The sequence below is a fragment of the Eleutherodactylus coqui genome, chromosome 2, assembly GCF_035609145.1.
Source record: "Eleutherodactylus coqui strain aEleCoq1 chromosome 2, aEleCoq1.hap1, whole genome shotgun sequence".
Classification (NCBI taxonomy): domain Eukaryota; kingdom Metazoa; phylum Chordata; class Amphibia; order Anura; family Eleutherodactylidae; genus Eleutherodactylus; species Eleutherodactylus coqui.
Genome location: NC_089838.1, coordinates 285,882,128 through 285,896,597, shown reverse-complemented (window position 1 = coordinate 285,896,597; position 14,470 = coordinate 285,882,128). Strand labels below are relative to the sequence as shown.

General features: G+C 44.7%; 1 protein-coding gene across 3 annotated transcripts in view; it reads left to right on the top strand.

The window, feature by feature from the left end:
• ZMIZ2 (zinc finger MIZ-type containing 2) overlaps positions 1–14,470 on the top strand; it is a 60,203-nt gene that overhangs the window by 29,441 nt on the left and 16,292 nt on the right. For all 3 annotated transcript variants that reach the window (XM_066593151.1, XM_066593152.1, XM_066593153.1), the window contains exons 2-8: positions 7,220–7,294; positions 7,933–8,047; positions 8,245–8,450; positions 10,214–10,400; positions 10,665–10,928; positions 11,345–11,518; positions 14,383–14,457. In XM_066593151.1, coding sequence (XP_066449248.1) covers positions 7,245–7,294; positions 7,933–8,047; positions 8,245–8,450; positions 10,214–10,400; positions 10,665–10,928; positions 11,345–11,518; positions 14,383–14,457 — 1,071 coding nt within the window. In that variant the 5' untranslated portion in view covers positions 7,220–7,244. The remainder of the gene's footprint in view (positions 1–7,219; positions 7,295–7,932; positions 8,048–8,244; positions 8,451–10,213; positions 10,401–10,664; positions 10,929–11,344; positions 11,519–14,382; positions 14,458–14,470) is intronic.

The window sequence follows — 14,470 nt, the reverse complement described above, 5'->3', positions numbered from 1 at the left end:
TTTATAATGCGCAGTGGTAAATCTACATAGAAATTTTCAAGTTTAGCCCCTTTTACATGAGACGACTGGGCGCTAAAGCACCAGGCGGCCGCCCCAGCATTGATTGCTCTTGTGCTTCACACAGGAGCAAGCATTGCTCAGTGAATGCAGGCGGAGCAGGGTGGGGATCATTGTCATCCGGCCACCTCCATTCACAGTAAACAGGCAGTTCATTAATGAACGACTGCCTGTTCTATGCAGCAGCAGAACAAAAATTTGTAGCCCTGCGTGAAAGATCCAATCAGCGATTTATCACTGATCCTTCTTTAACTGCGTGCGTTTACACCTAACAGTTACCATGCCGTATAGAAGGCCTTTCAGGGCCCTTTTACACGGAAGGCTCATTATTGCGCTAATCGTTGGTTGTGTTCGTTCAGTTTTGCACGTGCCAGCGATTGAACAATAATGGCTGCAATCAGCTCATGTGAACAGGCAGTCGTTGATCTGCGAGCTACTGCCTGTTCACTCTGAATGGAGGTGTGCGGCCAGCAGAGATCTCCAGCCCCCTCTGTAGCGTTTCGGTGAGCTTGTGTGGAAGCACAGGAGCAATAATCTTTGGGATGACTGTCAGGCGTTTAAGCGCTCGACAGTCGTCCCGTGTAAAAGGACCCCGCGACGTGCGGATTTTGCTGTGGATTTGTTTGTAGCGTAAAAAGGCCATGAAATGATGCTAATCCTCTTGTGGATTTCCACGAACTGCCAGATTTAATTTAAAAAACTATGTAATTAAATGTGGATTTAAAGTGGTAGTACAGGATTAAAGTACAGTTACCTTCTAAGGCTGTATTCGGACAGCCATATGCGAGTTGTGCCTGAGAAAGTTGAGCGCAGTTTGCATTGGACCGTACATGGACACTAGTCTCTGTGCTGTCTACACGACCCGCACCTTGCATACGCTATTGTCTCTGTGATGACGGATGAGAATAGACCAAGCAGTCGTTTCACAGGGAACACTGATCTGTTTGATTGGTCTAACTAGCTATAATGGGTCCATGTACTGTCTGTGGAATATATAGACCGCACACGGCTGTGTGAATGGACCCTTACAGAAATGGCGCAGGTTTTCTTCATGGACTATGCCATGTATTGCAGTGTAACCTTATTTAAAGGGGTATTTCGAAATTTTTATACATTTTATTTTTGTAAAGGTGTGTTCTGAATGCAGTAAAACAAGAAATGGGCATATACTCCCCTCTCCCACTATGTCCTCACCACCACTCTGTACTCCGCTACCCAGTTTATGGGACTTCTGGCTTTACAGCCAATAACAATGCTGCAGCACCTATGACGTCCCATAAACAGGCTGGGGAAACCAGTAAGCATGATGTCAGAGGGAACACCCAGAGCTGCAGCGGGGGACATAGCGAGAGCGGGGAGAGGTGAGTATATGCCCATTTGTCATTTTACTGCATTCAGAACAGTAGAATTCTAGCAAGTGTGGTGCTGTCTGGAGGACAGCAGTTGCGTTTCGAATCTCCTACATCCCCCTTTAATATCTCCCTTTGTTGGGCTGTTACTATTTAAATAATAGTATAGGCATGCAGAATAAGTGTCAGCCAACGGCTATTTCTTCTGACTCGCCCATACACATGAACACTTGTTTCGACCACACTTGTTTTTCTGATGGGCAGAGTAGAGAAAAAAAATGTAGCCAAAACCCCGTGTCGGTGTCTTAATTCCATTGGGTACATCATCTAACATGAGGCACCACATGCATGATAGTTTTCTGGTCCCACTGAATGCGACAAGTTCTGCCTAATGTTTGAGCGCCTTAAGCAATTCAATAAGTCGCATATGCCAAATCATATCCCATATCATAATAATCGCTGCATGTAGATTTCTACTGATTGTATTCAACAGTGATGGTCACTGATGTGTCTATAGCTGCATAGGTCAAGAGGGGTGTCGTTTTTTTTCTTAAGGAGAGCACCCAAAAAGTGTGTGGAGACACCTAGGGGGTGAGTGAGTCAGGGGATGGCATAGTCTCTCCCCAAGGAGAGCACCCTTGAAAGGTGAGGTAGGAGACTTATAAGGCCATACATGCTCCTCTGGGTAATTTATGCAAATAAGGAAGATGGAACAATACGTCTGCAGCGCCACCTATTGGATGGCAGCAGTCCTTCAAATCAATGTTCGACTTTTTAACAAGTCTGTAAAACAATGATCGGGAATAGGAAATCAATATGAACAGTTGCGTACTACTTCTGCGTAGAAATGAATGGCTTCAAATTGCCAAAAGTCAATCGCATAAAAAAAAAAGGCAAGAATTGTATGTATGTATGAAGTCCTAATCAGATCGGAGGGCGTAAACTTAACTTTAGCTACATCAGCGTCGTGTCCTACAAGGGCTTTACCCAAGTGTATGCCTAGACTTACCGCACAGCTGTCAATATTGACCATGGCGGATCTATAAACAAGTGGTTTTCTAAGACGTATCCCTTAGATATTCTCTCTCTAGCAGACGCACCCTTGTGTTTTTCTCACTGGACAGTGCTCTGTTTTATGAGGCAGCAGCGGTGGCAGACCGGAGGATGATCTTTGCTGATCCAATCGGGTTTCTCGGCGTCGGAAAATATCCCTACAGACGGACATGTCTGTGCCTAAGTTGATACCCAACGCACATCGTAAAGGGGAAACGGTGATGAAAAGGCAATCCATAAGAAGTGATTGATCTCGAAGTAGCAGAGCGCTTGTGCAGACTAACCCTAAGGAAGATGGATCTTGGCGGAAGACTGGGGATAAGTGGATCATGTCACGCTTCTCCTGAGAGTGATTGGTGCTCAATCTATTCCCCTTATCAAAAACGCATTGGAGGAGGGAGTTGGGAGTCCATGTATGTACAAGGCCTAAAAAGACTTACCTTTCCTCAGCTGACTTGTTGCTTGTTATCAGCGATTTCAGGTTGGGGAATTGGTGGATCGTGACGTTCTTCAATGGGATGACTGGCTGGAACGCCCCCCAAAATGTCTGCTGCTTTGAAGGCTCAATCTTGTGTCTTCAGTTTTGAGAAACTTGCTTGCATAGGAATATGAGAATCTCTTTAGTCCTACTTGAAGTTGTTCTGCTTTTGGTCGTACGTGTTCACATCATGTTTCTGAAGTCCATTTAACGTGCATGCCCAGAAAGTTCTTGATTAGAGATGAGCGAGCGTACTCGGAAAAGCACTACTCGCTCGAGTAATGTGCTTTATCCGAGTATCGCTGTGCTCGGGTCTGAAGATTCGGGTGCCGCTGCAGCTGACAGGTGAGTCTCAGCGGGGAGCAGGGGAGAGCGGGCGGGAGAGAGGGAGAGAAAGATCTCCCCTCCGTTCCTCCCCGCTCTCCCCTGCAGCTCCCCGCTCCGTGCCAGCACCCGAATCTTCAGGGACGAGCACAGCGATACTCGGATAAAGCAAATTACTCGAGCGAGTAGTGCTTTTCCGAGTACGCTCGCTCATCTCTATTCTTGATCTACATGCTAAGCCTAACCGTAGGACTAAATGTAGTCCAAAAGTTTTGTCTACCAGCTATTCACTCCTCTAAGTAGAATGTAGACTTGATGTATACGCTTTTCTTACATTTTAGTTATTGGGTGATTTATGCGAATGTAATGCCTTTTTTTGTATACGTTGAATGTTTTTACTTTTTTTTTTTTTATAAAGTTGAAAAAAGTTCTAAACTTTTTTAATGTATGCATTGAACAAAGATATTGCAGATGCAGTACTTTGTAGTGTATAAGTTAAATATATATGTTAGAAATGGACTCTAAACATGGTGTGAACATGGCTTATAGTCTAGATAGAGGCTCATCGTTTTCTTTTTTGTTTGTTTCTCTGTCTTTGATGTGTGGAGTGGTTTAGTGCCCAACATTTGTCCTTAGCCATCCTGGTCTCTGATATAGCACTGCTCATAGTAGGGGGGAAAACCCTTTAAATAGAAATCTATGACCTCTATCCAGTGGATTGCTTGGGGGCTCAACAGCCGGGATCCTCAAGAGCTTGCATTCACCTCTATAGGACGGAGGAAGATTGCTGAGCGTGTCGATCTCTTCATGATAGATTCGGGGTGCACACATCTGGGGGTCCTAGCGGTTGGACCTACAGCAATTTGATATTTATCCAATGGATAGGAGATAAGTGTCTTTAGTGATATAACACCTTAAAATCTGAGATTCTTTTCAATCCGCCATATACATTTCCTGGTTTTTGAACCCTTTGCCAGATTTCCAGTAACCGAAAGCTCGGAGCAGTACCAAAGGAGTTTAGGGTGCTCTATAGGGTTTAGGGTGCTTGTAGGGTGCTTTTTCTTATGTTTATCTAAAGATATTTTTGATATCCCTTTAACCCTTTCCAATCCACTGTCTGACCTCTAAAGACATTATGATTTAAAGCTGTACAGCTCTGATTTTTGGAAGACGTCCGTCGGGGTTCTCTTACTGTATATTGCCAGCCTCTCTGATGTCAGAGCCTATCCAACATGTCACCTCATGCAGTACTGGCTTTAGCCAGTATATAGCGCTGTTATATAACGGCAGAAAAAGAGTAAGCCCCCTAGGAAAACCAGGATACAAATTGGATTGGAAAGGGTTAATGAATACTATAATTACCTGAGTACTGATACTCCTTTACTGCACATTTTTATGCTTAGACTGCTAGTGGTGACAACCCTCAGCCTCCATGTGTTGGCGGAGTTGCAGAAGTGTTACCCGCTATCAGTAATCTATACCAGCCCTTTTATAAACTCTTGAGGTTTTTCTGTACTTTACATGTGGGTAACTAAAACTTTTGTTATTACTTTTGTGCCTTTTTGAATCTATTCAACTGTGGTATAAAAGGACAGATTAATATGGCCATTCCCCTGGTGCACTGCGGCTGATAAGTGATATCTCTTGCGCCATTCACTGGATTAGCCTGGCTGAAACTACCTAGTCCGTAGATAATAATATCAGGTGGTGGCTGATAATGCCAGAAGAGAAAGTGACAAAGTTATGAGAAACGTTCCAGGAATTTTCACTATTGTATCCGTCAATATAGTAATATATGCCTGAGCTTATTGCATATGCTATACATAAAGGGGGTTTCTTTGTCCTCTGGTGCGAGTTGCAAGTAAAGGCCCTTTTACACAGAATGATTATCGTTCAAATGAGCGGAAGTGAACCATAATCATTCAGTCTAAACGCAGCCAACGACCAAACGTTACTCCTGGGTTCCCACACAGCGGAATTCCGCCGGAAATCTCGTGGTTTGGCCGCAGCGAAAAACCACAAGATATCTGCCAGGAGAAGCGCGGCTTCAAAACGAGCGGCACTTGGCCGCGGGTTTTGAAGCGGCCCGGCCACACGCTCCTCCGCTGCGGCCGGTGCTGCCATAGAGGAGAGCGCGGCCACACCGGAGGAAGAAAAAGAATGAGCATGCTGCGGCCGGCTAATCCGCGCCGTAGCGCCGGCTTTGCCATGGCAGATTTGCCGTCCCGTGTGGACAAGATTTCTGAGAAATCTCGTCCACATGGCTGGCTAACCCTGGGATTAGCGGCCGCAGGCGGATCTGCCGCGGCGAAATTCTGGACGGAATTTCCGCGCCAAATCCGCCCCGTGTGAACCCAGCCTCGTGTGAATGACTGAATGAATGATTTCAAGTCTGAATGAGCCAACAATGTATCTGCTTTCATAAACGGGCTGCACGTGCGAATTAATGAACTCTGACCTCATTCGCTCATTCAAACGACAACCGTTTGGTGTAGACGGTCCGTTACCTCGACCCCATTGACTTCAGTGAGATTGCAAGGTAACAGGGTTACACACAGATCAATGGTCACGCAACCCAAGTTACTATGTAGCCCGTGCCTAAGGCCAGGGTCAAACGTTGGCAGCGTATGGCATCGATTTTTGGACTGCGCATGACAAGATATGTCACGCACACCGTCATGCAGTCTCTCTCGTTTGTTTTTAAGTTTCCCGCTCTGTCTCTTAGCGATATTGCATATAATCGCCGCAGATAAGCGTTGTAACTGCATATATATAAGTGTGACTGGAGCTATGAAAATCAATGTACTCTTATTGACCCCATTCACCCCATATTACGCGTGGGCCCGCCCTAAGCCCTAGTCTCCTACACTGGTTCCATCACGGAGATGACCTCCTGAGTCACGGATGACACCGATGTCTAGTGAATTACTATTTCCATGAACTTTCTGCCTACAAGATGGCTGCGATGATGAGTTCACTGAAACCACAAACTGTTATCGCCTCTACTACTCGAAGCCTGACCTCCGCTGGTAACGATCAGTGGAGATTACTCTTCTCCTTTTTCTTAAGGGCGGATACATAGTCCTCAGAAGTGACCCTCGTTGGTGGCCACTTGCTGAAGACGAGGACACCTGTCACCTCAAGTTTAGCCTCGACTTCCAACTCTGCACTTTTCTGCCTCCCACCTTCTATGCGTTGTTTTCCGTTCCCTCCTCTGCTGGCTTCCTTCCTGTCCCCCCTCGTGTAAACTCCCTGCCCTGCGCCCCCTCTTCCTGAGCACGCCCTGCACTGTCACCCTCAACTAGTCTAAGGGGCTGGAGATACCCCACATTTATTATGTCAGCTGTGTTCACCCTCCTCCATCGCCCGGAATTTCCTTTTTGCGGTCGTCTCCATTCTATACCACCTGCACCACGCCGGCTCAACTCATTTATGTCTTGTCTAATACATGAATCTTAAAATTTTGTTACTGACGAGGATCCAGTTGCTAATAATGTGTCTTTTTTTTTTTTTTTTGTGGTCTCCCATCTGTCATACTTAGATGGAGACACCATTGTAGACCGGTGTCCATCTGGTGAGGTCATGTCTTTTTCTTTTTTTTTTTCTGTGCCCATGGTCAATTGATTGGTTGCCCATGGAAGCACTGGGGTTAATCAAGGGTTCTCTACATAACGAGTGCCAAGTGCGGGCATGGTGCCAGCTTCCACGTCCTGTGTACAGAATGCATGATCATGTGACCAGAGGGAAGGCCGGGGGTAGATGAGCAGAACATTAACCCTTGCCGTCGGAGAATGCTTAGCAATGCAACATCTAGATTACATGCTGCATAGAGATCTTAGAAAGGAAACGCCATGAGTCTTGCAGGGCATTTTAAAGGTGCACGCTGACAAGCCTCTGGGGAATAGACCATAATAGATGACTGAGGTTTTCTTTCTTTCTTCTCTCTCTCTCTCTGCAGCCACTGACAAAACAGTCGCCTGCAAATGAATTCAATGAACCCCATGAAACCATCTCATCCAGGCACAGGACACAGGTAAGTGCCACGATGTAAGATCCGAGGCAATTGTGTGCCGCCGTGTTCATCTGGAATGGCTTTTAGACAGTTGAGCGTGCACCTGTGGTTTTAATGATGTCCCCTTTCAGCCTATCGCACCAGGAAGAATTAACTAAAATATATATAGGCGCTACATAGATGATTTTTTTTTTTTTTCTCATCTTGCCCAATTGGGAGTATACAGTATTTTTTTTTTTTTTTTTTTTTTGCATATGCATCTTTTTATACTTCATGTTGTAATATTTTTAGGTTGTTCTTTGTTTTTTGTTTTTTTTAAACTAGTTTGCAAATATTATATAATATATATAATATATTTTTATATATATATATATATATATATATATATATAATAAATATATTTATATATTTTTTTTCTAGCGAGATTGCCTTTTAAAAAAAAAAAAAATTTTCTTGCAATTTTATGATTTCGCTTGTGCAATTGGTCGGTGTCCGCCCCCCCAACTGATCGGTGCGGAGACTTTCCCCGTCCCCCGTATGTGTAAATGATATCTGCATAATCGCTCGTTTCTGTGTCTTCTGTATCCGATGTATTTAAACATTCTCATATGGTTCCTGCACACACCAATAACTCCCGCCTCTCCCCCCCCCTTAAACAGTGATGGTTCATTTGCATACGACTCTGTTCCCTGGCAACCAAACTCCAATCAGCCTGCAGGATCGCTCTCCGTAGTAACCACCGTCTGGGGTTTGAGCAACACATCTCAGAGCCAGGTAACACGTGACGTCACCTTCGTCACTCCCCTGTTATAGATCTGTCCAGCGATGCTTCGCTTAACCCTTTTCTGCATCCGCTCCTTGTATTCTTCTAGTTACTATTGTCTTCCGTAGTCACATGATCACCTTTTTATTAGTGTTGTTAAATACCCAAATAATACTTGAAATATTGCTTTTCTTGCATCTTTCCTTAGGAGGTTCTTGGTAATCCCATGGTGCCCAGCGGGGGCCCCACAGGAGGCGGAGTCATGCCAGGTTTGGCTGGCAACGGTGGGGGAATGGGAAGTCCTCAATTCATTGGTCAGCAAGGATTTCCAGAAAGTGGAGCCGGGAAGGGTTATCTGCCACAAAACATGTATGGACGTGGGGGATATCCAGGAGGGTCTGCTTATACTAACAGGTAACACTTATGGGTTTTTTTTGCTATGTAGTGTTGGGTTGCTGGGAGTTGTAGTTTTTTGCACTAGCTGAAACCGCCACATAATGAATGTAGGAACAAACCAGACTTTGATTCCTCCCATTTTACAGCTATTGTCTTGACTACAAGGATTGTTTAGCAACAGGTACCCTCAAAGGAGTCCTACAGTAGGCTAGAAGCTGGCCATACATATTAATGTCGGCCAAACCCACCAATTTGTGGCAGGATAGACCGACCATCTAATGTGTATGGTAGCCTCCCGACTCTTCCTCAATGGCAGGTGTAATCCATTAGGAATTCAGTATGCCCAGTCCTCTTGTTCTCAGGGAGATAAACCACCAGCAGAGATGTCTGACAGTGGCTTACCTCCGTTTTTCTATGTGGAACACATGTAAGCTTGGCCAAGTCAATCACTTGTGAGTGATCAGAGCTGTTAGCTGAACAACTTACGACCCGAGTCAAGGCGGATGTCATAGTAGTGAGTGTATTTTCCATATAGTCCTGTGTGAGTTTGCTCATGGCTGTGGTCATTTGTAGTTTACACTAGTTTACCGAAAGTAAGTGGACAAGAATCAAAAATAGTATTTATTTCCATATGTTAATACTTAGTGGGGCTGCTTCTTGGCCCTAATAACATCTACTAACATCTGATACACTTCAGCTGGTATTTCCCTTCAGTCATCCTGCAAACCTCTAGTGAGTTCTCAACATTTCTCTCATATCTCCTGACGAGACAAGACATTCCAGTTCATCCCAATGACGTTCAGTAGGGTTCAAGTCGGGAATATGTACAGGCCAATCCAATCGTAGAGCATCCATATCCTCAAACCAATGTAAAACCGTGTTGGATGTGTGACAAGGCTGTTGTCTTGATGGAAGTATTGCTGACCATTCCCAGAGTATTGTCACATTGTCAGCAGCACATTGTCTGGAGTGTCATGGAACAACTTCATCTTCATGTTGCTACAACCAACAGACTTAGACCATGCCACGTAAACCATCCCCAAACCGTAACCTAACCTCTGCCATACTTAACTGTTGGCACAACACACTCAGGCAGAAAGTGTTCATCAGGCTTCTTCACACCCAGGTACGTCCATCTGATTTGGTGGAGTAGCGAGATTGGTCACTCCATTGAAGGTTCTTCTATCCGATGACTATGCTTCTTGCACCACTGTAGATAGACTTATGCATTGAGCTTCAACATGGGCGGCTTGTGTGCAGCAGCATAACCTGTATATCCAATAGCCTGCAGTCTCCGTCACAAACTATGGCTGGGCTGATGCCTCTAAGGGTCGGCATCTTCTGTAGCTTGGTTCAGGACATGTGACCTGCTAATAAGACATGAGCAATTCTACTGATAGTGGTGTGCAAATACCTTTGGTAGGATAGTGTATGTGGAAACCTGTATCTGTAGTGTCCCCATTTTGTGGCCGTTTCAGTGAAACCGGTTAAGGCTGGAGTTTTCAATAATGGAGCTATAGGATGACTGTTGCAAGTATTGTGATCTGTAATTTAGAGTATACAAGAGCTATGTTAGGCAACAAAAAAAAAACTTAAGTTAAAGTGAAGTTCTATGACGCTGATTACTGACCAGTACATTTTCGTGGATTCTCATAGAAAAAAAAATCTCCAAGAGTTGCCCTTTTAAATTACAGAATAACCATGTCGAGTTGACCTGTCAGTAACTGCTTATGTCAGCAAGTTTACCTGATTGAAAGATTTCTTTTTCTTCCAACTTGAAGTTACCCTGGCGGCCCGACAGCCGGAGGTGGAATGGGCATGTCTCAGCACACGGGACGCGGTCCCACAGACTTCACACAGGCGGCAGCCGCAGCAGCAGTGGCTGCTGCCACGGCCACAGCAACTGCGACAGCAACAGTGGCTGCACTGCAGGAAAAACAGACCCAGGAGATGAGTCAGTATGGCGGGGTGAGTAGTGGCAGTGAGTCAAATCCCATGGAAAATGCTGAAACACAAGTGTCTTGCAATCCCAGATACTTGTCAGTGATGCTTAAAGGGCAAATTCAGTCAAATAATCGTATGTGTCATCCTTCTGGAAATTGGGGGTGATCATTTTGCCCCAATTTCTCCTTTTAATCTGTGCTTATTACTCTCCTTTTTCATAAAGAACATTGTAAGGTGTTGCCATTCAGCATTCACAACATAATATGATATATTTCCTTTTATACACAGGTGGGGCCCACTCACAATTTTGGTGGCCAATTCTTGCCTCACTCTGGTCCCCGAGGACCCTCCATCCAGGGTGGAATGACCTCTGGCGGTATGGGATCAGTCATGGGGCCTGCAGGAATGGCTCAAATGAGTATGAACTCTGCCAGAGCACCAAGTATGAACCAAGTCTATACTGGGCAAAGGATACCACCCCATGGCTACCCTGCACAGCTTCAGGGCCAACAGATACCACGTCAGGGTGTAAAAAGGAGCTACTCCAGTGAGGTGAGTGGCTTTAATGTGTCTCCGGCCTGCAAGTTAGAATGGGCACAGAATCGCTGTTGGGATTCTAGTTGGAAGCTGCCCATATTAGTAGGTGATCTGAAATTCCCAAGATGCCCGTAGTGATGACCTCCAGAGTCTAAAGCTGAAATACATTAGGATGGACTCTTTGCTTTAGCGAATATGAGTATTTATAAGGGGTCCTCCCTCAATAAGCTGGACTTGACCTATTATAAGGCCACTTATCTAAGGCTACTTTACGTGTTTAGTACAAAATGTTAGTAAATCACTGCAGCCGATCTGCAATTGTTTCTTACCTGTCCATAATTTTAGGTTTCACAGGAAATTGATGCATCTGTTATTGTGCACCTTTTGTACCATCAGAAGATGTATTAACGTAATTTTTTCTTTCTTTCTAGGGCTACGCACCTCAACAGTACATTCAAAGTAGCCAGTATCCACCCCATGGGGGTCAATATACCTCATCTGCTCCTCAGCAATCTGCCCCATCGCCTTCCTATCCTGGGCATCGTGTACAGCAGAATATGACGCAGTACATGCCCCAGGCAGGTCCTGCTGGCCATTTTTATAAGGTACATTATATTCTGGATTTCAGTTGCTTTCCTTTTTTCCTTCCCTGTAAAGGTTGTGTTTTTTTTTTTTGTTTTTTTTTTTTAAGTTAACAATTTTGACCATCTCTAAATTCATGCATGTTTAATGGGGTCTGCAGCGTTAAAGTGAATGTTATTAGCGCAAGTTAGAACCTTACATTTCTTAACCTCTGTAGCCTATTGGATAGGATATGACCAACCTGTGAGCCACATAAAGGATTGACCTGTCGATAATTTTCATTGATGAGGGTCTGTGTGCTGGAACCCCCAATATCTAGAAATGCAGATATTTCCCTGCTGAAATACAAAGGTCTTCAAACTGCAGTTGATGGGACAATATAATGGGACTGCTGTGTAGGGGCACTACAGTCCAATCACAGCCAGTAGGACACATTAATATTAGTTTGGAGATTCTTGGAAAGGTTTTTCAGCTTCCCCCCCACCCCCCCTCAGATTACCACCAATGAAGACTTAGAGGGGGTCTAGGCAGTGCCCGCCGGGATACCCTTGAGACTGAGTGGAAGCGTTGCTCCGACCCCTGTGTAGTGACCGGTGTTTGTAATTATAAGCACAGCTTCCACTAAAATCATTGGGACCCCAGTCTGCAATTACCAGCACAGCAGCTTCTATTGATTTCGGTGAGCGCCGCGCCTGCAATAGCAAGCGCCGGCCACTACACGGGTCGGAGCAGTGGCTTCCACTCCGACCCAGGCACATCCTGGCAGGCGCTGCCTGGTTAATCCCTTTTTAAGATGTCTTTATGGCTTGTCCAATATTTTAAAAGTCTATGCAAAGAAGAAAAGTAAAGTGTTTTTTTTAATTTTTTTTTTTTTAAATCCATAAAACTCTGCAACTATAAAACTTGTACGCAGCACAAATTAACACATAAGTGCTTATATGTCAGACAGCAGCCTCAGTCCGTGACGTATTCCTGTGGCACTTCTAGCAGTCCTCTCCAGGATAACTTGAGTCAGTGATAAGTTGTTTTTCCCTTACCTCGCCTTGAGGCGATATTGCCTCTGTTATATAACTCTAGCATAACTGACTAATAAACTGGTTGTACACGAGGTGCCTTTTATAATGGGGGGGATTGTATAACGGTGCCGTGAGGGTTTGGCACATTTTTCCTCCCCTCCATTTGCTAGTAAATATACTCTTCTGCCTGTTCTATTCTTGTGTGATCTTCGATTAGACTGTGTGGGGCGTGAGGGGATTAGTTTGGGATTGCCTTTGCTGGGATCAAAGCAAAGATGGAATTAGATGTAGGTTAAAAACTGACATGCGGCCAGCTTTATTAGAACGGTTGCAATATAAAGGAGATGCAAACATTCAGCGGGAACAAAAGGGTAAAAAAACGTTGCCTGTCGGGCACTAACTAATAATACGGAGTATAACCCCCTCTATAAGCTTGGAGAGCTTTCTGCCAGCTTTAAAAAAACAAACAAAAAACAAAAAAAACCCTCTTTTAGAAACCGTACTCACAGATCACATTAGTATCTCACACAGACCAGCTTTCTGTGTTCCCCATGTAGAGCAGCTTGGTGTTTCCCTGGCTGTTTTCAAATATCCACCCACTGGATTAAGTACCTGGCAGGTGAGACCCTCTCTGCTACTCCACATGTGACAGAAACCTAGGTGATACCTGCCTTCTATAACCACACCTTCATGACTGTCACAAGGGTTTCCCAATCAATATCTTTATGATCTGTTGGGGGTCTCTCTGCTGAGACCCCTACCAATCCCAAGGATGAGGGTCCAGTGTCCCATCCTCCTCATCATAGTGGCTTACTGCACCTCCCGCAGTGAGCAGCAAACTGAATGAAGGAGTGGTCGCTCATGCACCATGCTGCTCCATACACTTTTAATGGGACTGCCAGAGATTGGCTGAGCGCAGGCACTCGGCAACTTTCATCAACCCTATTGAAAGTTTTTGTGTGGACAGTGGATAACGTTTTAGATTTTGGGATAACCTTTTTAAAGTATTGACCGCTGCACTCGGATGTCTATGGTATGGTAATTTACCCTGATTGACCTTCATAACCTTGTCTTGCCCCAGGGCATTGTCTGTTGCCGGTGGTAACCAATCAGATTTCAACTTTGTGCTTATACTTGCCTTTCTCCTTATCAGTTCCTTCAAGGACAGCTAAGTCCTCATAGTGCGTTATAAGTACGGCCCTCGCAACAGACTTCTACATTTATTATTAAGAGCCTTTTACACAGTCTGGTCAGACACGAACATTTGTAAGAACATTTGCCTGATTATTTTATGGTGTGAATATGCCCGGATTTGCTGACAAATGAGCAAATGTTGGTTTGTCGGCCCGTTCGCCCCGCGGTAAATATCATCCTTGCCAGTAGCGCATCTCCCCATGTAAGGGTTGTTGACCGCAATGACAATTTCTGAGGGACGAACGATCCTTCATCCCACCATGCAGTATGAATCGGCCCTCGTGAAGGCCAATCTTATTGATCGGCACTTGTCTGGTGGCTGTTATCACGCCGGCTGTGTAAAAGAGGCCTCAGTCTTGGTGCTTACTATAGTGGAAAGAGTTTACATGTAGCTTCTCGCAGAAGTTGTTCGTTTTGGGTTTTTTTTTAGTGCTGGGGTCTTACAAGGCCTAAACAGGAGTTGCTAAATGTATGATGTTCTACATAAAGAGCAACATACTCCTACCCCATACATCATTCTGTTTTCGGACTCCCAAAGTGCTACTGGCCCTTTAAATATAAGATGGGAATCAAATTTGGTTAAGTCTGAAGATATTTTTCATTGTCACAAATTGTTTGCATCAGTCTCACCACTAAGGTCTAACTTTTTTTTTTTTCCCTTCTGTTTTATTCTGCAGCTCTCAGAACAATACAATGGACAGGGCAATAACTTCAATGGTGGAAACTTTGCATATAGTCAGACTATGAGTGGGGTAAGCATGAAGC